At 37.7% G+C, this 27,892-nt stretch overlaps 1 protein-coding gene and 1 long non-coding RNA gene across 3 annotated transcripts in view; one reads left to right on the top strand and one right to left on the bottom strand.

Moving 5' to 3' along the window:
• PRTG (protogenin) overlaps positions 1-27,892 on the top strand; it is an 81,671-nt gene that overhangs the window by 43,670 nt on the left and 10,109 nt on the right. Inside the window, 3 exon segments of the mRNA XM_042803810.1 lie at positions 334-522; positions 25,544-25,639; positions 26,170-26,356. Of these exon segments, the coding sequence (XP_042659744.1) occupies positions 334-522; positions 25,544-25,639; positions 26,170-26,356 (472 nt within the window).
• The window catches only part of LOC122154554, a 32,917-nt gene continuing 27,621 nt past the window's right edge, over positions 22,597-27,892 (bottom strand). Inside the window, exons 3-4 of one of the 2 annotated variants that reach the window (XR_006166564.1) lie at positions 27,500-27,726; positions 22,597-23,852 (exon numbers count right to left, since the gene is read on the bottom strand). This is a non-coding gene — a long non-coding RNA (uncharacterized LOC122154554). Of the gene's footprint in view, positions 23,853-27,312; positions 27,727-27,892 lie in introns of those variants that run through there. The other variant, XR_006166565.1, reaches the window with a different exon arrangement.

Below are 27,892 nucleotides of genomic sequence, written 5' to 3'. Positions count from 1 at the left end.
GACTTGTTTCCAGTGATAACACAGTTTTCTTCTGTTCTGTACAATTTGAATAAAAAACCCCGACAACCCTAAACCCCGTTGTTCAGTGTAAAATACCTTTCTGCAAACTGGGAACTTACACATTAGCAGTGTGTATGGGTACTTAAAGGATCTGAGTTGATGCATGTATGTCTGTTATAAATGAAATGCACCTGTGTTTTGAATATGCAAATTGGCTTGATATTTGAAGTTTTAAGTCTCGAGTGAACTTTGGACTGATGGGCACCCAGATTTTTGCATGAAAATTAGTTGTTTCTAAAATATAAAATATTACATATTTTTCTCTAAAACCAGCACCAAAGTCTCCTGAGCTGCGTTTGGAGCCAATGAACTGTACAACCATTACGGTCCAGTGGCAGCAGGACTCTGAGGACACTGCAACTATTCAAGGATACAAGCTGTATTACAAGGAGGAAGGCCAACAGGAGAATGGACCAATTCTGTTGGATGCCAGTGATCTTGAGTATACTGTCAGTGGTTTAGGTGAGTATATAAAATATTAATTTCTGTGCTCTGGAAGACAGCGAAGTCAAATAATATGTTAGTTTAATTCATTAGACCTATAAGGCAACAACGTTATATTTGGCCATCTATTTTCCCAACAGTAAGCTTTGCAAGCTTGAGTTATGCTGCTGATGGAGTAATCCTCTCCCAAAATATGTGTTGCACAACACTTAGATAACCAGATCTTGTAAATCTTGTGTAAGTTGGAAGAAGGACCCCCAACTATTTATCGCAAGATACAGAACTTATAGTTAGTAAATATTGCCAGTACATTACATGTCTTTTTAATATTCAGTTTAATACACAGTTTTTTCAGCTTTTTTGTATCTGTGCCTGGTCTAGTAACAGTGAAAGATTAATACAAATTACCAAAGATTTTTCTCTGTTTCTAGCCTATTTCTCTGTTACTTGTAGCCTTTTTCACAGTCGTACTATACATTGAGCACTGCTTGCTCACTGTAGTAGCAAGTAGCCTTTGTGCATGTTATTATCCTGTTAATATTTTTAAGGAGTACTGGTAAATATATGCAGGACTAAGCACAAAGATGAGGGCATAGAGCTTGTTGAGTCCCATTGGAGTCTTACCATTCATCACCTGACTCTGTTTCCTCCTGTAGCTCTTGTGATGTGTATTAGTACGGACGTGTTGGTCATCCCTAGGTAGAAGGTGCTTCTGTTTACATATATAACTGAGAATTTATTTCTTTTATGATGTGATCTATAATGTAATCAGCAAAAGTAATGTAGGACTTGATACTTAGTGTTTGAAGGATGTTGAGATAGTTTACCTAGGGGTAGTGTGGAGAATTTATCTTGCCCAAATTATCAAAATTAATCTGCAGTCTTAACTAGGTCACATTGCCTCTTGACCATGCTCAGATATTCTCATCTGCTGCATATAGTTGAGATACTATTTTAGGGGAGATTTGAGGAGAGCATTCTGATCTGTTAAGTGGACAACTGACCATCTGTGACCATTTCTAGCCAGAGCATCTGGCAGCAGCTGACTGTTTAACAGAGCTGTGAGACAAAAGAGCAGTGGGTTGAAAGGATGTGGTGTCTGTGTGTCCTGGGACATAAATGCATTTTTTTTTTTGTCTTCTCATTATGTGGTTACAAAGCAGTAATTTCAGACACATGCAAACTTATTAACTGTGTGATCCACATCATATGGATTTTCTCAGTACACTAATCCTCCTTGGATTAAAATATTATTTTATGGAAATATGTTAGAATGTCTATTATCTGTGTGCTTTTACTGTTTTTTTCTTTCCAGTAAGCATGTAGATTGAGGAGAAAACAAAAGCCAAGTGAGTTTGGGAAATTAAAATTTTCACATGGTCACGCTTTTAACTGAATTACAAGTAGTGTGGGAATGGAAGAATTCCTGTGTTTGAGTTAACCATTCAGTCATAGTGCATGTGATGTACTGAGTGTTTATTCCTTATCATAATTCTAAGTAGTTAAATATGGTGACCAAAACATGATACATCCCATATAATCTGATTGTCATAATTTATATTTTTTTGTGTATGCGTAATTTATTCTGCTATAGGTTAGATCCATTGAAGAGTGGGTTTGTTGGTTTGGTTTTTTTGTTTTGTTTTTTTTTTTTTTTTTACAAATAACTTCAGTAGAAGTAATATTTTTGTTTTTAGTTTTAATGGGATGTATTGAGTTATTTGAAAAAGTATATAAAATATGGGAAGTTTTCATGTGTAAGTTCCTTTGCTGGTTTCTTATTTTTGTTTGCTTTGTAGCGTTTACAGAAAAAGGCATTAATTGCTACAGCTACAAAACTCACTTGGCACAGGAGACTTGAATAGGTCATGAATTTCCACTGCTAAGATGATTAAATATGTTGAAGCTTGGAAAGTTCATGCAGACTTCTCATAGTGACAGTGTCTGTCTGACTACTGTATTTGCCCACTGAGAAGATGCCTGTTTGAAATACTTGCACATGCTAAATTATTTCTTAGTATATAACCAACCTTTTTGTGCCTGTGGAAGCTACACATTTGCAGAATATAGGAGGTAAAATTATATGCAATATATAAACCCACAAAGATTGTAGCAACATCCATGCGTTAAGAAGGGACTGATTTGCTTTTAATTCCTTGTGAATAATCTAAATCATTTGGACCAGGTTATGCTATTTATGTGTTTCAAATTAAAATATTACTTATTGGGAAGTGGTCTTACTTGGTAGAATTTGAGATTAAACAAGGCAAGACACTGCTCTAGGTTTTGTGACTATGGTAAACGGAATCTTCATGAACTGGACAGAGGCTTTGAGAACTAATGTTCTGTCATCCACTTACCTCTCCTGAGGATACTAAACTACTGATTTATTGACAGCCTCTTTAAAATAAGTGTCTTCATTATGAGCTACAGGAATTAGTAGAGTACTGTAAGTGTGAAACCTGAAGGGGAAAGGTGTGTGTTAATATTTTTGGTTTCATATTATGTCTGATAACATGGTCAAAAGAAAAGGTTATTCCACATTTGGAGGAATATGCTAATAGTATTAGGTGCTTCCTGGTGGCAAAGGTGGAGTAGTTTCTCATGTATTATCTGTTGCCACTGAAGTTATGTGGCTTCCAAACACTCCCTCTTCGTGTCTTAGTTTGTCATGACCTAAGGCAACTCTACCATTCCCTGTTTTCTTTCGTAGTTAATAAACTGCAGATAGACTTTAGTGACATTTGGAGCATGTCAATATGTCTCTCCGTGGAACTTTCTGCAGATGTTGGTACAACAGCCAACTGTGCAAAATCTGTGTATTTAAAGACAGCAGTTCACTTACTCTGTGGTAATTGAAGTGCATCACAAGATCAGAATTCATAATATTCTCTAATCAAAGAGAACATTAGCATTGATATTATAAGAACTGTTGATTGCATTGATTGCTGATAGCATTGATATAACTACTGTAAATCATTTACAAATGTCTTCAGGACTCTTGATGGAGGGACAAGTGTGATAGGTAAAGCAGAATCAGCAGTGCTAGTGTAAAATAGATTACAATGATTGAACATTAAATATAGCAACATGAATATTATGCTGTATGTTTTAATTGCTTGTTGGTTCCTGCCTTGGTTTTTGAGAACTGACCTCTCTTACTCCAGTGTAGATCCACCTGGTTACTTCTCTACATTTTTAAACCGGATTATTTAGCATGATAGTCACCGTGTGAATAGAACTAAATGATCTGATCAGAGTCAGAGCTGCCATTCTCAAAATAAATATCCATAGTTTCACACAGACGTTTGTTTGTGTTAAAGGTCTTGGCACTTATTTTTCAATAGCAAGCCATTTCCTAGTCCAGTGTAAAACCCCATTATTACTTGACTTTGCCACAGGAGCAGACCCTTGGGTGCATACCATGCATTTTTGCCTCTATTTTTAATTCTTCCTTTGCTTCCTCCTCTTCTAGAAAGTTTTTCCTAACAGAAAGTCTTTAGTTGTGCGACTTGATGAGTCTGCTGGTATGTGGTCTGTTTCTGTAATATGTGTATTCAGAAGTTGAAGTGAGTCTTGTTGGTGGAAGAGTTTGTTTGGGAACCTTCTCGCTGTGCAGGAGAGAAGGGATTGTCAAAGCTTGGTAGTTAAAACAAAGAGAGTGTCCAGAGAAGCTCATCTCCCCCTTTAAATGTCTTCAAATTATTTTTTTCAAAGAGTATTTTAAGCATGTGCATATGCATCTCTGCCTCAATGTTATTGGTACTCACTACTGTGCTAGGTTTACTGTTTGCTTGTCACAGCTCAGTGTGTTTGTAGCTATATGACTGATAGGAAAATAGAGCCTATACAAGAAGGGCAGTGGCTCAGAACCCATTTTAAGCTTATCTGGTTTATTGGAGCCACGAACTCTTCATAACTAGGTTGTAATGGTGATAGGAATCTCATCCTAGAATTTACATCTAGGTAGAATAAAGTAAAATTCAGCTTCTTGGTTAACAAATTCAAGAAAGCATGATCAATTATGATGCTGTAACACAAGAACACTGTTCTTCAAGATGCTTGGATGTTTCCCTCTTTGAACTTTTTTTATATTTTTCAGTTCTCACCATGCTAGTAATTAATTAAACAAATGACAGTGGTGGTGGTGGGGAATTCAATGTGTTCCTGTGCCATTAATGCCTTCTATGCTTGGAGGGAGAGAGGAAAGCAAGAATTCATGCTGCTGATTCATTCGTCTGGGACTGTCACCTTGAGTGATGATAGTTACAGTGAGGATTTTACAAAGTTGCACTTTGGTGACAGAGCTAACTTAGGGTCTCACTAAATCCATACCAAACCCACAGGTAAGAAGGTTGTGGCAGAGATGTGTGAACCTTAGGTCCCCTTTCGTTTCTGTTGTGTACAAGATGATATCGCAATAAATAACAGTTTTTCAGGCAGACACCTTAGGGGATGGAAAAACTGGTCTGTTAGCTTTGGTGCAAATGCCTTGAGCTTGGGATCCCACATACTCTGGCTTTTCCCTGGTGAAGGCCCCTCCCCAGGAGAGCTGGTGGAGTAGAGTGTCTTGTGCTGGGAGCTGCAGCCCGCAGGAGTGCTGCTGGCTCCCCAGGGCTTGGGGCACTTGCAGGCTGCAGGGGACTGGGCAGAAACTGCCAAATAATTTGATGGCTGTGAAATAGAATATATCTGCTTTTTTTAAAAAAAAAAAAAAAAAAAATTGGTGATTGGTCTGAGGCTTGGAGAGACTGCAATATCTCTCTCGGGGAAAGCTGCTTCTATGCTGACTGGGGTCATCTAAGTGGTTGTGATGAGGGACATCACAACCACTTGTTGCTTCTCCTAGTACTCCAGTTTTACATTACCTGGTGGCATTTTCCCCTGCTCTAATCTAATTATTTTGGAATTAGATTCAGTCAGTCTTATATGTGCAATTTACTCCAAGAAGTTCGGACTTGATCAGAAAACCTTTGCTGCCTGAAAGCTCCTCTGCCCTCTTTGACTTGGACAAAATTTCCAAGTGAAGAATGTGTCAAAGTCTAAATGACACAAAGACACATTTTGTGACCCTGCATGGCACTCTCCTCTGAAAAGGGGGTTTGTATTGAAGAATTAGGCAGCCACCTACTACACTTAGCATTTCCCCAGAGGCTCGGCCTTCAGTTTTTTAATTTCCCCTGGATCTATTTATATTGTGTTACAACCATGGTTATAACTAAGCTTTAGTCCAGGGCAGCAGAGATGACAAGGTGATTCCACAGTCTATACAAATTGAATAAAGGTGTGTAAGAATAGTCAAAGCAAAGAATTTCTCCAATTAAACTGCCTGATGCATGTCACCCAAGTGTCTCTTGTAAAAATGCTGTAAAAGCACTTATGAAGTTTTGTAATGCAGTTGGTATGATGGCTAGATATGACATAGTGGTTTAGTTTGCACCATATTGCAAGTAGATATGCTAGAAAAATGTAAATTGTAAAAACTTAATGATATCTTTCTCATTAAGAACTGCAAATATTGTAATATTGAGAAAGACTAATTACATGTGTTAGTGTAGTTATTTCTGATAGCTAGGGCTATAATTTCAGTTTTATCCCAGATTTTGTTGATGTCAAAACGTAGTCTCACATACTTGTATCTGAAAGTTCAGGGATATCCAAAATTGTGTATGTTGGAATTGACACTCCTTTTTGTTTAGAAGTTACTATGGAAATTTGGTTTGGGATTCCTATAGAAGTTTGAGGAGCTAGACATTCTTACAGTTACATGAACTTATATGAAAGAAACACAGGTCTTTTTCCCCAACGCTAAATTTTTTTTATTTCATAGTTACTAGTTCTCAAATGGCATTCAGTAAAATACAGTATTATATTACATATATATGTTTGCGGTATTTTGTATCGTATCAGATGTTCACAGTTAATGAAATGTTGATTTGAACAAATTACAGATCTGTTTTAAAAAAAAAATCAGAAATTACTTTAGTTCTTAATAAAGAAAACTAAAATCTCAGTTTTCTTACTTGGAAAACCAGGTGATAGCATTGTATGCTATTTATACTGTAGCCATTATATTTACATTGTTACATAGCAAAAAGTGTCTAATAGCTCAGTGGGTGACCAGGACAAATATTATAATTTATTTCCACTGTTTACAGCTGGGTCAGTCTAGTGTTTACTCATGCTGATTACATCCTTAAACTAAACCTCTTATCTGTCAATTCTCCTGATTGTGTGTAACAGGCTTGCTACTACTACTTATCAGCTAAAACATAAGGGATTTGTTGGGAGAGGGGAGGAGGAATTGGTCATACTGCACAGTAATAAAACTAAAAGCCCTAGAAGTAGACTGGGCATATTTAAAAGCAGCCTATTCCTCAGCTGTGAGCTTTCTCTTTCACAGACATGGCAGTTTATATATATTTGTACTTAACAAACCTGAGCTCTTGCCTAGTCCTGGTATGATAGTGCACTTCTTCTACATGTCAATAAACAAGACACACATTCCTTACTTCATAATCATGAAAAGCAGACCTGTCACCACTCTAAATGAGCCTGTCTTCCAAACGCAGATGTGGCATTATCTGTGTATAATTTTTTTCCTTGTTTTCCTTCAGGGTTTAAAAAGGGAGGAGGAGAAACCCTTATAGATTAAAAGAGAGAAGGGTGGAGGCTTTATTACCCTGTAACTTTTTAAATCTGTAAAATATCAAAGCAAATGCTGCTTTGATAAGCTTTTACCTCTTTTATATAAGGAACCTTATTGCATTTTACAGGCTGTAAGTGTAAATAGAGGTCAAACTGGTTTTTGTTCTGTTCTGTTGTTGGACTTTACAAACCGTCACATCACATTTTGTTTCAAATGTATGTCAGTGCTAGTAATTTCTCTAGATATGTTTGTTGCGGAGAGCTCCTTTTCGATTCAGATTTACGTTCTTGCTTGTGCAAGAGCTAGGTTGGGTGACAGAGAGAGGGGCGGAATTGAACCTCTGTCTTGTGCAGTGTTTCTGGTTATATATATACTTGTTGGTCTATGTGCAGCTTGACGTGTGCTAGGACAGGAGAGCAAGGAGTATCAGGAGGTTGCACAGCACAAATATACTGACATGAGATGGCTGAACAAACAGATTCGCAGACTCACCCACTAGGTTCATGCCAACCTTATGGAAGAAAAACACTACACTGCTGTTCAGATGAAAAATTGATTCACGCAGGTTCTAAATTGAATTCTTACTGAGCAAAACTGAAGCTCGTGTTTAACTGTGTGGCCTTTTTGTTGCAGCTTAGTGGCATGGCATCCATTACAACAACTGTGTCTTTGGCTCAGCTTTATTTAAGCACTCTTACACACGACTAAGTGGGAATCCTAGATAAATATCAGCTTGTTCTGAGCAGATTTGCTGAGGAGGGGCCAGTTAACTATCAGCTGCCAATGCTGCATATGCAGTTCAAGTGCCCCATCTGTAAAGATATAGTGCCTGCCTTCCTGTGTAGTTCTGCCACTATTTCTCTTGCATTGTGCAATATTGCCGATTTGTATCATAATTACATATTTTCACTTTAATTTTTGTTCTTAAGAAAGATTAGTTTGTCATGTATTCTTTCTGACAGCATTTAAGTTTGCCTCTATTAAAGAACTTGGATTTATCTTTTTTTTTTTTTTAAATCACACCACAGTTGTTTCTGTCCATGTATTTGGTTTGTTTGAAAGTAATCATTATTTTCATACAGTTAATTTGTAATGGAAAGCTTTAACTTATGTTTAATGTATTTGTCAATTTTAAATTACACCATCAAGCCTCTCAATGGGTTACTGATTTAGCCAGTAATCAACTTCAGTAGGCGCTGGAATACTGAAATCTGTAACATCTGCATTAGCAGCATAACTTGTTTTGGTGTTGATTAAAATGTTAGATATGACAGACACTAAGAGGAATCTCTAGGATTTCTTTGAATTAACTACAGAGTCATGAAATGGCTCTGAAACTCATGGAAAATTATTAATTTGTCTACATGCTAAGCACTTAATCTTGGGTCAGAAGGATGCATTCTTGCTCTCTTAGACAGTTAATGTCTTTCAGAAACAGGTAGATTGTGTTTTGGAAAGATTGCCTAATATATTTTCATGTAACCTTCTTGAACATGCTCTCTGATCTGTTCTAGTTTGAACCCATTTATCTGTGAAAATAGTCCTGACATCCTCATTTAAACACGCTTTGACTTTTGCAGTAATTCATTTTAACTTCCCATGCTAGTGATTCTTTAAAGGGGATGAGAAGGTGAGTGAGGAGATACCCAAGTGCAGAACAGAGACTAAATATACTGTACTTCAAAAAACAAAATAGAGTGTGCTAAGACCAGTTAAGCCTGACTCTCTAAAGAGATAGTGGAAGCTGTCAGGATGAGGGAAGTTACATTTCATGGGACAATGCCTTGCAGCAATTTTAAAGGTAAAAATGTAAAGATACAGGCTTTACTAAGGCCACAGGAGAAATTATGTTCTGTGGACCCAATCCAGTAGCATGGAGGGTTGTTGCCTGTTTTTGAGAGACTCTCTATCAACTGTCTCCATAACTGAGTCAGATGCAATTGTTTTTCTTAGGACATCAGCCTAATTATGTAACAGCTTGAAGAACTGGAATCAAGGCTGCTGTAAAGCCTTGGAAATAGGAGGGAGAGGATTTTTGCACTCTGGCAAGATAACTTGTCAGCCTATAGTAAAGCAAAATGTGCGTCTTCAAAGTATTTAAAGTTAAAATCTTCAGTGGTGGGAAAGAGATTAGAATCTTGCAGGAAGTGCTCTCTGCTGCTCTGCATTCTTGGGGTAGAAATTCCATCATTTAAACCTAAACCTGTGTGTTAATTCAGTTGGGAAATTGTGTCATGTTGATTGAGTAACAGTTAGGATATGCAAATAGTGTTTCATTGTTCATTTGCTCGAGCTGAAGGTTAAAATTTGCTTCGTGAAAAGGACATATTGATCACTCCTTACATCAAGAAAGTTGTAAATTATTTTAACTAAAGACCCTAACAGTTGCTTTCGAAATGTTTATAAGTGTTACAATGAATATGTAATAGTACACGTTTTAATAGCTGTAATCTAAAAGTGACCAATAAATAAAGACTAATTTCTTAGAAGTGGGAATTAAGTTAAATGTGTACCCCTGTTTAAAGAGAAAAAAGACCAAGCAGTTAACAATGGCAGAAACAACCAGATAATTGCTCAAGTTTCTTAAGTAAAACAGCAAAATAAACCAAACCAAAAAAATCCCACCAACAGCTTTGTACATTCCTACTATACAACCTTTTTTAGATTTAAACAGCACTTTAAATATGGTGGTGGTGATTGTGTTTGGGTTTTTTGTTTTTTTTGTTTTTTTTTTTTTTCTTCCCTGAAATGAGAGGATTTGTCTCTGGGAGACAGCATTATTTAATTTGCTATTTATTGGACTTCATTAGTAAAATACTTAAATCCTGGATTGCAAAGAAACTGCTCCTTGGAGAAAGCTTAGAGAAAATTCCTGTTATAGGAAATTAAATCAACATTGTCCATTAATCATACTGCATGTCAACCCCCAGACCTCTCTTGATTGTTCTTGGTGAATGTGAGGAACCATTAGATGTGTGAGGTCCTTAAAGGTCTGAGTAAGTCAAAGGGGAAGAGTTTAAAAAAATGCCACCATTAGCACATGAAAGAGACTTCAGAGTGGACAGAAGAAAACATTTGCTGTACGGGGCTAGGTACCTTTCTTAATTTTTCCCACCTTTTTAAAATTTTATGATATTCTTCCTTTGTTAAACAACAATCCAGATGTTGTTATCAAAACGTTAACTTAATTTCTTCTGAGGTTTTTTCATTTACTTTTTTTGAGTCATGTTACCACTTGTGATAGTTGTATGGGAAAGATAATAGTAGGGGCTCTCTGTAAATTCTGTGTTAGTGATAAGTAAATGCACTTCTAAAGCTAAGATACGTTTTTATGTTTTCTGGTAGCTTTCCTGCCTTGAGTAACACCTTGGTTATGTATTTGCCAAGAAGGCATTATTACTAACAGAAGCATTTTGCTACTTTGGGAAAAGATGCTGTTGTGGAAAAGCCAATGGTTTCCTTATTTTTTGTGTGGTGTAGTTTGTTTGTTTGTGGTTTTTTGTTTGTTTGTTTGTTTGGAGGGTTTTTTGTTTTTTCTTTTTTTTTTTTTTTTTTCCCCTCCAGGCTGCCTGGAGTCACACTTTTGTGCAAAAGAAGGGAGGGTATGCAGGAAGTGGGGGAAAAAACAATCTTCTGTTGGAAGAAGCAGCTCTTGCTGTGAAATTTCTATTGCATTTGGAAAAAAAATTTAGTAGAAAGAAGTTTTGCATAAAGAGTGTATTTCAGCATTTATACACACTTTCACAGTGTTTTTACCATTATCATAGCTGAATATGGTACCCCGACTCAAGCTGGTTATCATTACAAAACAAAAATACTTGTTACTCCATATGTTTGTAGAAGCTGAAACAGGGAAACACATTCTTGAACCTGTTTGATAGATCAGTTGAAGACTTGCATGTTCTGCCTTTTGTGTGCATCCAGTTGTGCATGCTGTGGCTCTTTGTACAGCTGACATGTTTGTATATTCAGACAAAGGAGGAGATGTAGAATATTGTATGCAAATACATATTGAAAATGTGGTCTTTATGTGAGTTTCCAGGGCTCTTTTTAAGGCAGTTGAACTGGAGATGTTTAGGAGCAGTAGGGTTAGGACAGTGTATATGGGGCAAGAAAGGCAGATGGGTAGGTGTTGTACGACTGTGCTTTGTGTCCATTTACTCATCAATTCCCCACTTTTTCCTTTGTATACTTAAAATGCAGGGATGGATGTGCTCACAGCCTAGCTCTGTATCTGGGTGTCTATATTTGCATGTGTATACAGAAACTTCTGGGAGAAAAATAGGATATCTTCTGGCTTCCTGATCATCTTTGTCTTAGTCTAGTCCAGCACTTCTCCATCAGAACAATACATCTTACTATATTAGTCCTTTGTATTATGTTTTATTTTCATGATAATTGTTAATGTTGGTCTAACCTATTTTTTTTTTCTCTATGTCTTGTGTTCACCTTCTTACTCCCTCTCACCTGCTTTTATCTAATTTCTCTTACTTTCCCATCAGTCCTCCTTGCCTTGGTGACAACCAGTTGCCTTGGAAAACCCATAGCTGTAGCACTCCCTACCAGTTATTTGTGCTGGAAAACTTTGCTTAGGGGGTGGGTTGGATGTATTAAGTCTCTGTATGTTATCCAAGCAGAGTAGACAGGTATATGTGGGCTGTGATTAGAAGAGCCCTGTCATATATGAAGTGATAGTAATCCCTCTCCTTCAGAAATTACAGCCAGATCATGCTTCCAGTCAACCCAATAAAATACCTGAAGAAAAGCACCAAAGCACAGTTAAGTTGTAGGACAGAGAAGTGAATTGCTTGGCATGATTCGGAGTGCAGGCACAAATCCAGGGCACTTCGGCGGCCCAGCAGTGCCTACACCCCCCTCTTTTGCTTGGGCCTACCTGTTGAAGATCTATCTGTCTCTGAAGGCTCATCTTCCCCCTTATTGAAGACAGGAGTCTCCCCTGTAGGATGCCAGGGCCTCTGTTGCCCCTTGTGCCCCTGTGCAAGGCTGCTGAAGCACGCTGCCTGGTGTGACAGAAATCCACTTTAGGCAGTTCTTCATATTTCCACTTTATTTCTGCTGATAATACATGCTGTGTTCTTCCAGCACTTGGTAACCATTCCAGTGAGTTTCACAAGTGGATCAATGTTCACTGTCTCATCTTACAAACTGGGTACCTGAAACAAGGAAGAGAAGGGCCGTTTTCATGGAGTTGCTTCAGGTACTGATGGTTTAAACTGAGTGTGGTATGATATCCGCAAAATCGGCAACAGAACTGAGCTCTAAATTTCCAGATTTCCTGCTTTGCATTCAGTCTATTAGATAACAGCTCCCCCTTGAGGGAAACGTATTTTATTAATCAATTCCTAACATGGTTATTCTATCATTGGAGTTTTTGTGTGCATAGGTTTGCAGTTCATGGTTTCACCAGGCTGCATAAGATGAGACAGATTCATGGTGGCTGTGTTGTGTCCTAACCAGCTGGCCACAGCTGGGAATAGTGAGGTGGTTCTGCCACTGGCTTGCTCTGTTGCCTTGGGATGTTTCATAGTTCTCTGAGTTCATCAAAGTACAACTCAGAGCACAATAAAGTAGCAAAAGCTGTCAAGAAAACACCCCACATTCCTTATGTATCTGTCTGCTAATTTCTGCTGCTCCTCTTTGTGCTTCCATTAACACTTGTGTGATTGCACAGGGACAGGGTGGGAAGTTGGCCTGAATGAAAAATATCTCAGCAAAGGTAGTGGCAGGACCCAAGTGGTTGAAGGCTGAAGGGAAGCCGGCTGGCTTCTTTCAACAGCAGTGTTGGCTAATGCTGGTTTAAAATGCTCATCAAACTGCAGTCTCAATTTAGCATTTGTAAAACTGAATTAATGATGGGAAACCCTTTTAATTGTACAAAGGAAGATGGCTAGCTAAGAGTTAAGTAGCTATGTGTTTATTTTACTTAAGTAATCAATCAGTCAGATTGCTCTCCATTTTCTAAGTGTTGTATAAACTTCATATGCAGAGGAATTATATCAAGATAATTTTCTTCTCCCTTTTTCTATCAAGATAGTAATATAGCTTCAATTTAAATCTTAAATGCATTAGGAAAAAGAACAAAAATAACCTTGATTATGAGTAGCCTCCTAGTCCTTTACTATTCACTTTTAGTTTGTTAATATTATGTTTGATGTATATTTAATGCTTGTTCTTCACAAAACTAACAAATTAAAAAATACAACAGGTATGGCGAAAGACTTAAATTACCACTGGTCTGTGGTCAGACATTTTGACAACAACAGTGTTGCTTCCCATGAGAAGTGATTTTGTTTATTAAAAAAAAAAAAAACAAACCCAAACCTTAAAGAAAAACAATTTGAAGGAAAAATTTAAACCACACCAAATTCCCATGTATATAGTTATGGAAAATACTTCACACACATAAAAAGCATTATTGGAAAAAGGAACACAGTCTGTAAAATTCTATTCTACATCCTGCAAAACTGTAATTCACTTTTCCATGTTGTTGCTGTTCTGTGCTATTCTGAGCATCCTTTAAAACACAGTAGTATTTACCTGTAGTAAGTAGTATTTACATTAAAAACATGTTCTAATCCATTTCAAGTGGGGGGAAAAATACACTTTTGTCTTTACAAAATGCCTCAACTTGTAAAAGAAATAATAGATGCTGTGTTGTCAGCCAGAAGAGAAAGACTTTCAGAAGTTTCAGGAAGCCTGAAATCTTTCAGGTTACTCTGCTTGTTTGGGCATTAAACAACACATTTGTAGAAAGGTATTAGTAGTCAGAACACAGTTCAGATAATTGCTCTGAGTAAAGGATTTGAGCTCCTAAGAATATTAGGTCCAAATTCAGATTGCACATGTTTGACCCCTCTTTTACCACCTGCAAGATCTCTCTATGGTGCTTTCAAGAATACTGTAACAGAAATTTGGTCTTAAATAAATAGTCTTCACATAAACCATTAACATCTATTTAATTAAAAGCAGCAACAACAGTAACTTTCCCAGTTTCTGGCACTAATACGGACTGAGTGATCCTTCTGGTGAACTGTTTTAGAAGAGCAGAGTCCTGACCTGGGAAGAGATGAACACAAAATGTCATTGAAATATGGGTTTAGGTGGAATCGGAGTGGAGATGAAAAGTTAGTATAATGTTTACAGAGAAGCAAATTCTCCTGGCCTTCTAGGTGCGTATTTGTACCAAATTTAAACTCACAGAAAGCATTCAAGAAGGAATATAAGTATGTAGTATATCAGGCTTCATGGCCTGATGATAAGCTGTCACTTACTGTGTCCTTTTAATAAACTCTTCTGTGCAGAGTCCTACCACAAAGCTCATTATGAGTAACTCATGCCAGGGTACCACTGGATGTAACAGTGGTGCATATTAGAGCCAAGGATATTGTAGGGTCCTGGATACTTTTATTATCATTACAAATGGAAATTTTTCTTCAGGGCATGTTTTAGAAGTCTGGGATGTGCTGTGTGAAAACATAAAGGCTAAAAATAACACTGCTGTGCCAAACCACTAGAGAGGTAGTTCAGCGTAATCTAAAATGTAATTAAAATGAATACCCTTGCTAAATGTCACAGATATGCAACCAGTTGGAGAAGCTGTAGAGAATGAGGCATCTAAGAAGATAGTGAGGGAAAAGTAACAGACATGTTCATGTATGGAGAGAGATACTGCAATGCATTTCACGGCTGAGGAAACAGACCTGTGTCCTCATGTCACCACACTTCAGGTGAAATTACCTGCTGAGCTAAGGCATTTGAGTTGAACTCCTTACAAGTGCTATTAGCTGTCTTCCTTGCCTCCTTCTTTATTAACCTATGTAATTGGCAAATGTTTAGTGTTATATGCTGAGTTTTCAGTGAATACTTTGTATTAAAAGTAGTCTACAAAGGACACTTGATGCCAGCCTTTTATTTTAAGCTTTTCCAGTGCATCTGAATTTAACTTTATCAAATGAAGTATCAGAGTTGTCATATTAGAAGCAGTAAATGTATATCAGAATAACTGGCAGTCTGACAAATGTGTTTGTTTAGCAAATTCACTATAAAACTTGTCAGCCTTCTAGGTTAACTTGCCCCTCCACCCTGTATTCAACAAATGAGTGCCAAATTTTGAGCTTCATTAAGCAGTTGCTTTATTTACATCTGCAAAGTGCCTGTGTAAGAATAGTTCAGTGCTCACACAACTGTGCATGCCAGCAAGCCCATGAACACAGTGTAGATTAGGTATCTGTCTAGTAGGTGCACCACCACAACCTGGTGTCTGACAAATAAAAAGGAGTGCTGTGTGAGTGGGAGCACACATGGCCCTTGACACCTGCAATAACAGAATGTCCCAATGAAGTTTGGGCCCTAATTATAGATGCAGCTGGATATAGGCCATGCAGCCAATATTTGCCTTAAGGAAAATATAGTGGTGGTTTCTACTTGAGTGTATTTTGTTTGTTTTCTTGTTATGACTGACTTGTTTTACATCTAGCAATTTAAATGTGCTTTAGTGCAGTTCCTTATTGCCCTCTCAAGAAGGAGAGCACCAGACTGGTTGTTAGTTGCCCTACCTGAAGCTTTTACATCTTGCAGTGATGCTTGTAACAGCACAACTCCTAAAGCTTGAGATCTGAGGAGAGTCACCAGACCACAGAAGTTTTTGAAATGAAACCGTGCAACTCCTACAAAGTTACTGTGGTGCAAGTAATGATAGAGAGTGTTTTCATTTTGCTGCACAAAAGGGTCAAAATGGCATGGGGAGTCCATGACAGACCAGCAGAAAATGTTGGTTCTGAAAGAAAATTTGTTTCATAGCTTCAGGGGAAAGTTTGGGTGCTGTGAACAGATTGCCTTTGTCACTGTATAAAAATGTGTTGCTTGTAAGGTGATGCTGGATGTCAGACACTCAGTGCGTATGTATGATAGAGCTTAGTACTGAAGCAGATGTTAAACCAAACTTGGTGGAGCGCTTATTGCATTGTGTTTAGATTCATTTTCTGAAAGCATTGCTCTTAGCATGAAGGTCAGGCAAATTATCTAAACTTCCTATCTGCAACCCAGCAATGTTGGTCTTCACTGAGGAGATCATCTTTTCAGTTTGTTCCATTTTATGGAAAAGAACCTTTTATAGCATACTCCTGTTTTGAGGGGTGCTTGTAGCAGCATCTGTGTGGTGGTGGTTTGGGTTTTTTTCCTTTCTTTTTTTTCCCCTGACCCTATACTATAATGTTTGATTCACTAACTCTTTTCTGTCACTCATACATGGGTCAGTTGCTGTACGTAAGGGAACCTACTGTATGGGGTGGCACATCTTACTTGGACAACTGCATAAATTCTCAGTGGACATATCTGTGTTAGTAACTGGGGGTAATTAAGGCTCTACTGGCTCTTTCGGACACTCTTTCCATCCCCCCTCACCCTCCCTTTCTTCTTCCAGAGATGGCCTCTCTACATAATTCCATTAAAGTGATTGTGCTCTGAGGGGTGGACTGAGGGGCAGTGCTCTCATCTTTCAAAGCAGGACCAATGAGCTATGTGCTTTCCACTGGGCAGCAACAAAAGAAAAGGTCTCTCAGAAGAAAAGACGAGCACAAAAGATCAAAATTAGGTGTTTGTCCAGGCCTCTGGTATTGCTTTCAAGTTAGCTTTTGAGGGCTCACTTTGAAAATGGTGAGCCAGGCTAGTTAACATAAGGGTGTCTGCTAGTTTTAGAGTGTGTTGTTAGAATAATATTGGAAGAGAGCTTTTTGCTTGTGCAATTTAACAGTTCTCTGAAGCGCAAGAGAAACATAGGGTCTGATCAAAAACGTTGCAGGCACAGTAGTAATGATCTATGCCCATAAGGAAATTGAGCAAACTTAAAATCCTTGAGATTTGCTTCAATTCTTTTAAAAAGATTAGAGACATTTAGATAATTTTCATGTTTCTGTAGTCTCCAAAAGGCGAAAATGCTGTATGCTGGGGATTTATCCTGCCCTGCTAGGCCTCTACACTTTTTTGTATAAAGCTGCTATTGCTGATGGTGGGCAATAGGAGAGGTGATGTTTTTACTGCAGGGGGCTGTGAGGTGTTGTTTGTCCTGGGGCCCTCTAAGGGGATAGCACAAAGCTACAAAAGGGATACAGACCCTTTTCAAATTTAGACAAATAAGCGAGAGCCATCCAAAGCCGTGGAAAGCCAGGCCGTTTAGCTGGATCAATTCACATATGTCATATGTTCTAGTTTCTACCAAAATAAACTTTTACAATGTTGTACAAAGAACAAATTGCTTAGTTTCTACTTCAGTTATTTGGTTTGCAAAGGAAAACATGAGTATCACAGACAGTCTTTGTTCCATCTGTGTAGAGTTACCTTTAAATTGAAAAAGAAACCATGAAATATAAAATGTTGGTGATTTGTAACCTCTCAAACTATTTTGATCTGATATTAAAAGGTTGTTATTTAAAATGTGTGATCAATTGAAATATCAACTCCTTTAAAAATAGAAGTAATTAAATATTATCTGAAGCTAGTAATAATGCTCAGAAATTACATACCTGGAGTCTCGACAAGATAAAAAAAAATGTAATAGAACAGGATCGCTAAACTGTGTTTATTTGCCTAATCATATGTACTCAAGCAAGGTAAAACGGCATATTTTAGAAAAGAGAAGTAAAATCCAGTATTGAAAAGCTGAGAGGGAATATCTGCTTTTCAGAGGAACAGACATGAATCTGTATCATTCTTCTACTTCCCAGCTTTATGTTACTGTTTGGCTTGATGCGCTTCTCTCTGTCCCTTTTGTCTAGTGTATTTGAAATGTATTTGCTTATTTTCCTAATAAGTTTCTGCTGTATTTACATTACTTTGCTTTAAAAGTACATTTTTAGGGATAGTATTTCTCCATGCTCTTCCTTTCCCACCCTTCCCCCTTAATAATTCCCCTGGACCTCTGTTGCTTGGAGCAGACTTTGGCTAGCCCCAGATTCGATGTCAAAGGCCATGACCCGATGTCAGAGCAGCCCATGCTGCTGGCCTCTTCTTTGAATAATTATCTGGAGTTTATTGTGTTGAAGGGAGGGGCTTGGGGGCAGCGCAGTCACCCTGGCAAACCAGACCAATGAGCTATCCAGCCAGACCACTACCCAACAATGGACCTGTAGGTTACGCAAAAAAATCCAGCAGCACAAAAGATTAAATTAAAAATGGACATTTGGCCACAGAAGTTTTGTCCTTAGAACAACCATTTTTTCAGCCTTCTGAGTGTAGTGCAGTTTTGATAATTTTTTCCTTTCCATTAAAGTTATTATTTAAAATTTTGTATGTAAACTGGAATAAAACAGAAATATTTTTCTTATCCCCTTCCCCAACTGTTAGAATTGCCATATTCAATGTTATTTCTAGGTTTCTAGTTACAGAGCTTGACTCAGAACATTAAGACATTGAGCTTTTTTGGCTTTTTCTCTAGAAATTCTGTGCAATCCTAATTATTTTAGAAGCAAGAACAAAGTCCCCAACACTTCTATTTCTATCAATATCTTCCTTTTAAAGTGCTGAGAATGGGGATGTTCAAAACAGGTATGAAAGTATGTTCAATTTCCAGACTTAATGAATCAACAGTAAATGATAGTAAACCGTCCATTTTCTTTGGGCTTCCTTATCTTTTTCTCTCCCCAAAGAGGATTTAAAAAGTCTGAAATCCAGATTGTGGAGTGCTGTCTCTTCTTATCAGGACTGAATGAAAGGCTGCTGGAGGTGGACTCACTGTTCTGGAGGGATGGGGGGGGGGAAAGTTCTTTCATGGTCTGACCTCAGATTCTTTCTTAATTTTATCTAGCCCTGACCTGTTGGCTCTGCTCTGGCTCCTTTCAAGGCCTTCGGAGCTTCACAAACATGCAGCAGCTGAAGGAAACAATGACAGGGCTTTTAGGGGTTGCAATACTACACTCTCTTGTAACCTTGGCTAAGTAGCCTGTAAACAGATGCTTTCTATGAAGCATTTGCCAGAAAGCCTAAATTTTGGCTGTGTTGATATCAGCAAACACAGCCCTAACAGTCTTGATTTAGGCCTCTTCACTGGGTATTCAACATAAGCTTCAGATGACTGAACAGTTACCCAGAGCGTGTTATGTGTACGATGTCATACATACTGTGAAACCTGCTGTTACAGGTTTTATACTTAACTTCAATGCTACGTATTTACCCAGAATAGGAAAATTCTGAATGGAATAAATGCAGTTTGGTCTTTTGCAGAAAACTGATTTGAAGATAGTGTTAAAATGTAATCAGGACATTTGCATTTCTATGTATTCTTTTGAGAAGGAAGGATGGAATTATATATGGATTAGGATTTTTCATTGGCTGTGTTGTTAGTGTCATGCTGCTTTAAGCTTAGAGGGTTTTAACTGTGTAATAGGATGTATTGAGAATGGAATTTTTGTTCCATTGTGAATATGGAAGTGACTTTATTGTTCTTAGTAACTTTTAGGAAAAGTTCAGTCTGTGCAATCTTGGTAATTTAAGAATGAGGTAGTTGCATTAAAAAATACTTCACCAGCTGCAAAATGATTAGAAGCACATTTTTCTTGTTTAACTGCTAATACAGGCATTTAATCTTTGATGCCTCTAGTTTTTCCAGCTGTGTTCATTGGAAGTGCATGAGGACACCATCTGGCAGTAATGAGGTATAACTCTACCAGATGCAACTAACCCATGTTGGTTGGAGAGATGTTCCTTCTCTGCATGTCACCTTTATCACTAGGAAAGTGTCTTCAAAACAGAGGACTTCCCACCCCGCCTTTCCTCCAAGTAATGGTAGCTGCTACAGCAGCCATCCCAGAAAAACCTAAGTCTTCAGTGGATGTATTTCAGAGGCCAGTAAGGGTCAGCAGAAGCACCATTTATTCTATTGTAGAACAATGCCAGATTGTTTTAATAGTTTTTGTGTATTTGTGTCAATGTTTTAGAAGAACTGAAGAAATAAGTTTGAGACACTAACCTAGTAGAATTCACCAACATACACTAAAACTAGTTCTGGTATGAGAAGATATCAGTCCTATAGTTGCTTTTGCCTACCATCGCATATGTGTCTACTTAGACCAATTATATTTTCATAAGCTTTGAAAACTGGGGTCTGTATGTTTAATCCATGTTTAACTGATAAGTATATATAATTTTAACATATTAAAGTGGGGATGTTCCAATGAACTGTAGAGCAATAGAATTACTAATAAATCAAGTCTCAAATCTTCATGATATTTTTTCAGTTTCTCTGTTTCTTTCATCTAGACAGATAAGCAGCTGTGGTTCTCCCTCTGTGCTGGGAAATTAAATGACTTGTCGCAAAAACAGGGTTGGAACATCTGAGTGCAGTGTAGTATTTTTCTTGAAGAATCTTTTTTTACAGCCTCAACACCAGTAACTGCTATGAGCTTCTTACCTGCTTTCTGAGAAGCTAAGCATAATTTCTAAGATTATATTTCAGGGATGTAGTAAGACAGTAAAATAGACAAGTAAATCATTGTCATCCAAACTCTTACCAAGCTTCAGCTACTGTAATGTTTAATGCTTTTTCTGAGTTAAAATCCATGTTTTAAATGATAGTTCAATTTAATTTTTCAGCTCACACTTGCAGTATTTAGCTTTGCCATAGTTCTACTATAAGGTGTAGAACGTATTCATAGACTTGCAAAACAAAGAGAAGACTCCCCCATGTGTCTTGCTGCTGAAAGACCTATCAGAGTTGAATCTGCAGGGCTCATTGCAGATTTTTATGGGAGAATGAATGACAGGATATGAGATTCCAGAGGAGTATCACCAGAGACCAGTGATCTATCTACAAAAGCTGCCATAGGAAAAAGAAGCTGATCTTACATAAATTGTAAAACAGTGATTTTTGGGACAGTATCTATTTGATAAATTGAAACTAATCAATATAAGGCATATTTAACTTTTTCTTACTCTTATTTTAAAGGAGTATTATTACCAGAGGCGAAATTTATGCCTCTGGTTGGACTATTATTCATGTGTTTTTAACACTGACAGGTTTTGGTTATATAAAAAGGATGTGTAAGACAGATCCATTTCACTGTGTGAAGCTATGCCAATTTATCACATCCAGCCTATAATGTCTTTTAAGACAGTCTCTGTGTAGTCCAGAGGCACTCTTGTAATAAAATCTATGAGTTGGCTCTAGCATGTTTCTATCAACATTAGTGTGGCATCTTGATTTGTACAAACAATGCAGTTTTTGCATCCTTTTCATGAGCTGATTTAAGTAATAACAATAAAAATGCCTATTTAAAAGCTGTAGGTTCTGTGACAATTAATTTTACAACAACCTAATGCCAGCAGCACTAAAAAACCTGAACCAAATCATATTCAACAGAAACAACTGGCTGAATTTTTTAAAGTTAAATAGGCTACAAAATTGTTCCTGTTCACCTTAGGTCTGGGAACAAGCTTTCCACCACTACACAAATGTTGGCAATTGCAAGTGCAAGAGAATTAATTGAAATTACTCAGTGTTACCAGCTGTCCAGAGAAATTTTGAAAATGCAGAGGTGAAATCTTGATTTGAGTTTTTTTGTTTATTTAAACTAAATTTATGTGTTGAATGGGTTGAATAAATCACTGCACCTAATTTGGTTTTGAATAGCAGTGTTCTCTGGAAAAATGCATTACTTCTGGGTCTGTTATGAGCATGACTGATGGCCTCCGTACTCACTTCCCTGTTTTCTGAGCTTCTCAAGCCTCCTGTTGCTGTGTAATGTGCATGGATGGCATACACTAAATTTGAGACTGTCAGCCCCCCAGGTGGCCATGCTATCCACAATCTTTTATCAATGATTTATGTGTAAACTGTTCAGGATACCTATGCTGGTTAAAGATGAGAAAGCTCCTGAAGTTTTTCTCTCTAAGGGTATGTCTGGCTTTGAATGTTTGATCCAGCTGATGAACTGCTAGATGAAAGTGTTTATGCCAAGTTGTACTGGGATTGCCATTGAGAAGTAAATCATACAATAAGCCTGTAAATTAAACTAAAAATTGTTTAAAATATTCTAAACAGTGACTACTTCAGACAAAAAAGTATTTTTCACCACTTCATAAAACAAATAGTGTGCAAGTATCTCTCTTGGAACTGGAGGTGGATCTTTGGTTGTTGGTTGTCTTGTTTTGCATATGGTAAAGCTGTGAGCAACATGGAACAGCATCTCAGCAGGTGCTGTGAATTAGTCTTTGCTAAAGTTATACATGTAATCTATGAAGGAAGTTTCACACCAATTTTTTTGCTGTTCAGTACACTGTCTTTAAAATTCTTTTATATTCTCCTTTTTAGATTACTATAACATTTAGGCTTTACTGGGCTGGTATGTAATGCAGCCCTCCCCAGTTGCTGTTTCAATTACAGATACCAGCAGATGTTTTTCAACCATAGAAGCAGTAATGTGTGACAGTTTAAAAATTCTGACACTGCTTTTGGATTGAACTAGTCTTGCTACCAATTGAACCATGATGTCCTGCAGTGGAAACAACCTTGGGTTTTAGATAGTAGAGACTAGTTGAGAGACTTTATTTTTAAACAGGCCCTTCTATATGAAGACGATTCTTTTTGAAACTACTTGCATTATACAGGAGTAAGAGGAATGGTATTCAATATAGTGCTTTTTCTAAATGTAGAGCATTAAAGACACTTTAAGGTGAAAAGAATGTGTTTTTCTCAAATACGTTTGATTTTTTTTTGATGGAAGTTACATTTCTGCCTTTCTTCCCCATCCCATTATTCTTCCTTCCCCCTCCTCCATCAAGTGTTAATGAGGAATTCAGGTTGGGTGGGTTTTTTGGTTTTTGTTTTTTTGTTTTATATAAAAAAAGGCAATGAGGATAAACAGACCTCACAGGCTCCTCATTCAGCTCAGCAGGGCACTAGACCTTAGTTATTCTTCATTTCACAGTGAAGATGATCAGTTCTGGGTGACCACTTTCAAAGGGCACAGAGTTTTTGAAGGTGCTCGGCAGGATGATAAATTGTGTCTGTCATTCCTGTGTCTTGCGGAAATGCAGCAGGGGTCTCTTCTGCAGGAACTTGTAAAGAAAGATGGACTGTGACACTTGGCTGGCTGGATGCCGCCTGTTTGTGTGGAATCTGTTCAAGGGTCTCCTAAATAGTACCGGAATGCAAGTTTTTTCTAAGAATGGATGGAAGAATTGATCATTGTAACAACCTCCAAAGCATAATATTAAAGCTGTCTTGGTGTTCTCTTTGTTTCTTTGTTTTTGAATATTTCAGTTACATGCTAAATATATGTATTCCTACCACAAGTCAAGCAGCCTAGGAAGTTATATATTTCGGCTTTTCTGAGATGCATGCTGTAATTCACCTCAAGAAGTCACCATAACTTGATTTTGGTGTATTCATATCACTTGGTACTTTTCAAGTGCACGTATCTTTTTGGCTGGGCTCAGTGTTTTAAAACGCAGCTTCCCTTCATGTGTCTTTTGGTTTTCACAAATTTTTAAGAGATTATAATGATTTATATATAATGTCTTACTATCTTTCTGAATTTTCAGTATTAAAATTCCATGTTTTCTTTTACCGCATGCTTAAGGTTATTCTGTGTGTTTGTGTCCATCTCCTTTTCTTTGATTGGAGTTTGTTGGCTAGGAACAACTGATGTCATCTGTTGCTCAAGTGATACTGTAGAGTGAAAAAAACCTACAAAACAAATGAGAAATTAAGTTAAAAAACCTATTTTTTTGACATTTTATTTATATTGTCTACTTGTAAAGTGTGTGTTAAAGTCTGTTTGAAAAATGGGAATGGTATCCTCTTGACTATTCTACCATTAGTGTTAAACACATTAAAGAAATACTTCAAATTTAAAAGCCCCTTTTCTTTCACACCTATATTTAGATTTTGGTTTAATAGTCTTTAAAAATAAACATATTTAGAGATGTAAACTCTACCTAGCAATATCTCATTTAAAGCTGATGTAACTACAGCACAAAAAGATTATCGATTTCAAAATAAATATGAAAATATTTTATGAATGCATTATTATGAAATTACCACGCTGTCTTTACGGAAACATTGAATCGAGTTGTTAAGATTGTATTGCTGGTGCAGAGACTGCAGAGGGAGCTAACGGTCTAATGTTAACAACTGTCCTATTCACGAAGAAATGTCAGGGATTTGTGTTCCTGTTTATTTCGTGGGAGAGACTATGTCAAATCTCAGCTAAAATTAGAAAGAGTAGAGCTTATTTTGAGAAGGGATAATATTATGGTGTTTTAGGGCAAGAAAAGAAGAAATAAACAGGAGCAGCACAGTTGTGTAACATCTGAACCTTCTGAAGCTCATAAGAGAAAGAAATAAGTTCATGACAATAGAAGAGGAGAATGTCCTAATACCTACATCAGTACTGGGGTGAAGAAGAGCTCATCTGTACTAATAGCAAACACTACCACCTTGCAAATCATCACTGCATGGAAGGGATTTGTTGCAAATGCCATTGTAAGGGAGCAGGCTGCAGAGAAGTAGGGTGGCCGTCCTGGTGGTTTGTACTCCTAACTGCCTCTGGGTACCCCACGGCATCTCCACTTACAGAAAACTCAAGGCCCCTTTCTAACTCATTTCTCTGTAGTAATTTTTCACTTGGATCAAGGCCAGTGTACCATTAACAGAACTGAGAGAAGCAGCAAACTGCAATATGGGTACCCAAAGACATGGCCAGAGAAAGAGAAATAAGGAGACACTTCAAGCTAGGAACAGTGATCCTCTAAGAATGCCAGAACCAGCTTTGAAAAAAACACATGTAAGAGGAAGTTCTTAGTCAGAGGCATTATTAACAATCACTGTTGTTTCATAGAACATCTCTGCTTAGAACCTGGAACCAAAACATTTCCCATCTCTTTGCTGGGTCCTGTCGTCTTGCATTTGCTTTGATTGCCCTGCTTCATTACAGCCTGCTTATCCAGAAATAAATGTTGGTTTCTGTGGACCTCATGCCGTTTTAACAAATAATTATTAAAGACTGAAAATGCTTTCAATATGCTGAATCATACTATTAAATCTAGCTCTGTAGCTGTGAAGGTGTGATTTTGTTATAGATAGAAATGTCATATTTATCCTACTTCCACTGATTTCTGTTACAAACTTAGTGTCTTAGGCTGTCAGAAGCAAGACTGAGAGATAAGTGACTGATTCTGGGCAAAGATTCAGAGAAATTCACAGAGCTGGAGAAAAGATGGGCTTCCAGGCATCCAGCCTGTTCATCGGTCTGCTGACTGTAGCAGACAAGTTTTGAACCAAACTTGCAGGAGAATCAAGCTATGTCACTATCTGTGGAAGTCTGAAAATCCTTATTTTTTTACTTGAGTCTAATTATTCCTTTTCTCTTTGTGCAGACCCTAGAAGAAAGTATCATGTAAGGCTGCTGGCATATAACAGTATGGAAGAAGGTTATCAGGCAGACCAAACAGTCAGCACTCCAGGATGTGTCTGTAAGTATTGTAGGTGCATGAAGAATTTAAGAGCTGAGCTGTTTCAATGTCCCAGCAACTCTGTGTTTTTAACCTATAAATAATCAATTAATTCAGTGTAAAACAGAGAACCAGAAAGATTATATCTGTGACAAATACTATCCTAGTCATCCTGCAACTGAGACCTGTGTTCATGAACTACAGCTGAGGAAACAAGATAGCTACCAAGCATGTCTTCCTCCCTTGTTGGATTGTCTGCATCATCTAACCAGTGATGTATCATATAACATATGAGAGGTTTATCTCTGTTTATGGTTTTGATTTTGGTTTTGATTAAACAAATGAGACTACAGGAGTACATGTATTGGGTTAGGAGGGGTCTTTAATGGCTTGAACCATTAAAGCCATTAAACCAGATTCCTGGGTCTGAATACTAGGTAATTCTGTGCAGGGGCAGATCTAAACCTGTGGGCTCAGACCTGTCTCTTAATCTTACCAGTATCTGTATACAGCTCATTAAATAATTCATGCTACTTTTTTGTTTTAAACAGCTGTCCGTGATCGCATGGTGCCACCACCACCACCTCCTCACCACCTTTATGCCAAAGCTAATACTTCATCTTCTATCTACCTTCACTGGGGAAAGCCTGCCTTTACATCTGCACAAGTCATTAACTACACAATCCGCTGCAACCCAGTAGGGCTGCAGAATGCTTCTCTGGTTCTCTACCTTCAAACGTAAGTGCAGTGCTACTAATGAGTCTTGGTTTCCCATTTCCAGATCCTTCCTACTCAGTTTCTGCTCCTTCTGCCCTCTCTTAATAGCCTTTTAGTGTAACAACTTCTGTCTCCCTTAGAGGACTGTGTGTTTTGCCCAGTGGCTGCTAGGTCTGTTTCTTAGGTTAAGATATATTTGTAGAACAGCTTAATTCTCTACCTGTGATCCTTGTGTTGGATCCCTGGATGAGCTCTAGAATTTTTAATGGCTTTTTAGTTGTCTAAGTTGAATTTAATTTTAAGCTCTTCATCAACCAAACGGAATTGAATACTTATTTTATAGGTAGTTTGTCTAGTCAAAGATGGGACTTAGTCCAGCGTCTGATTTTAAGACTGGAAAAAAGAATTTTTGAATTTTGAGGGGCTGAGCATATTATTGTGGGAATGCCGTGTTCTTAAGTGTGTGGCACCCTGCCAGGAGAAAGGCTAGTAGGAGCTACAGCTTGCTTTTCAGAGAAGCAATGCATGAGCCACAGAATGGCAGAACAGGGAAGAAATTCTGCCCCAGCTTGGTGTCCAGCTCTCTGCCCAGGTGGTATGGGAGCAGAAGATTTTGCTACATAGTGACTGCCTATGCTGGGGGCCATGGTGCTGTTGAGGGATTCTGTGTGTGTTGCTCCTTCAATACCTGGGTTTACTGAAGCCGTCTAAATAAGAAAAATGCTATCTTAAAAGATAGTTCCTATCCTAATATTGATGTTTTTTTCTTCAAAGAACACATCCCCTGCTGTATAACTCCTGACTTAACGATTTGACACAGTATAATCACCATGTAAAATTCTTAGTGTGCAATATGGAGCATAGCAATGAATGCTGCTTTTTGTGATGAGGCTGTTGCAAGTACTGGTGACTGCATTTGCAGCATGGAAGGTGAAAATACTCAATGAGATTTAATAAAGTAATATTTGTAGACTAACACCATTTAAAATTGAGATTTAATCTTGATTTCAGTATTATCACTTGGAATTAACCCCTGTGTATATGAAAGATTTCCCCCGGTTTGCAGAATAAAAATAAAGCAGCATGTCTACAGATGACTTTGTGATCAAATAACAGACTGCAGTTTTACAATTAATATAATACATTTTCCAATTAATAAATTACCAAATATAACTACAAGATGAGTAGAGAACATTCACATTCTACAGAGATCCTCCAAACGTGAGGTGCTAGAGGCCATAAGTGGAAGGGGAAGTTGCACACGTAGCCTATGTCTGTTCTGGGAATGGAGACGCAGATCCAGGAATAACTGGTGGAACCAACAGCATGTACCTTTTCAGCAGTGGTGGTGGTTGTAGTTTAAGTGTTAAGCCAGCTTGAAGCATAATGTCCTGTGGACAAAAGTGGAAAGTGAGTTTGGGATTCCCACTGGTGATCTGGAAAATAATATTCTTGGACTTGCTTGTGCATCAGCTGTCCAAACAATCCTTGTGAAATCCTGAACTCAAGTCAACTGACAGCAGATGTAATATCTTCCAGGGAGCTCTGGGGTTAGTA

Source organism: Tyto alba, unplaced genomic scaffold, assembly GCF_018691265.1.
Source record: "Tyto alba isolate M040663 unplaced genomic scaffold, T.alba_DEE_v4.0 Super-Scaffold_41, whole genome shotgun sequence".
Lineage (NCBI taxonomy): Eukaryota > Metazoa > Chordata > Aves > Strigiformes > Tytonidae > Tyto > Tyto alba.
The sequence above is the reverse complement of the archived record's forward strand: the minus strand, read 5'-3'. Positions and strand labels throughout refer to the sequence as shown.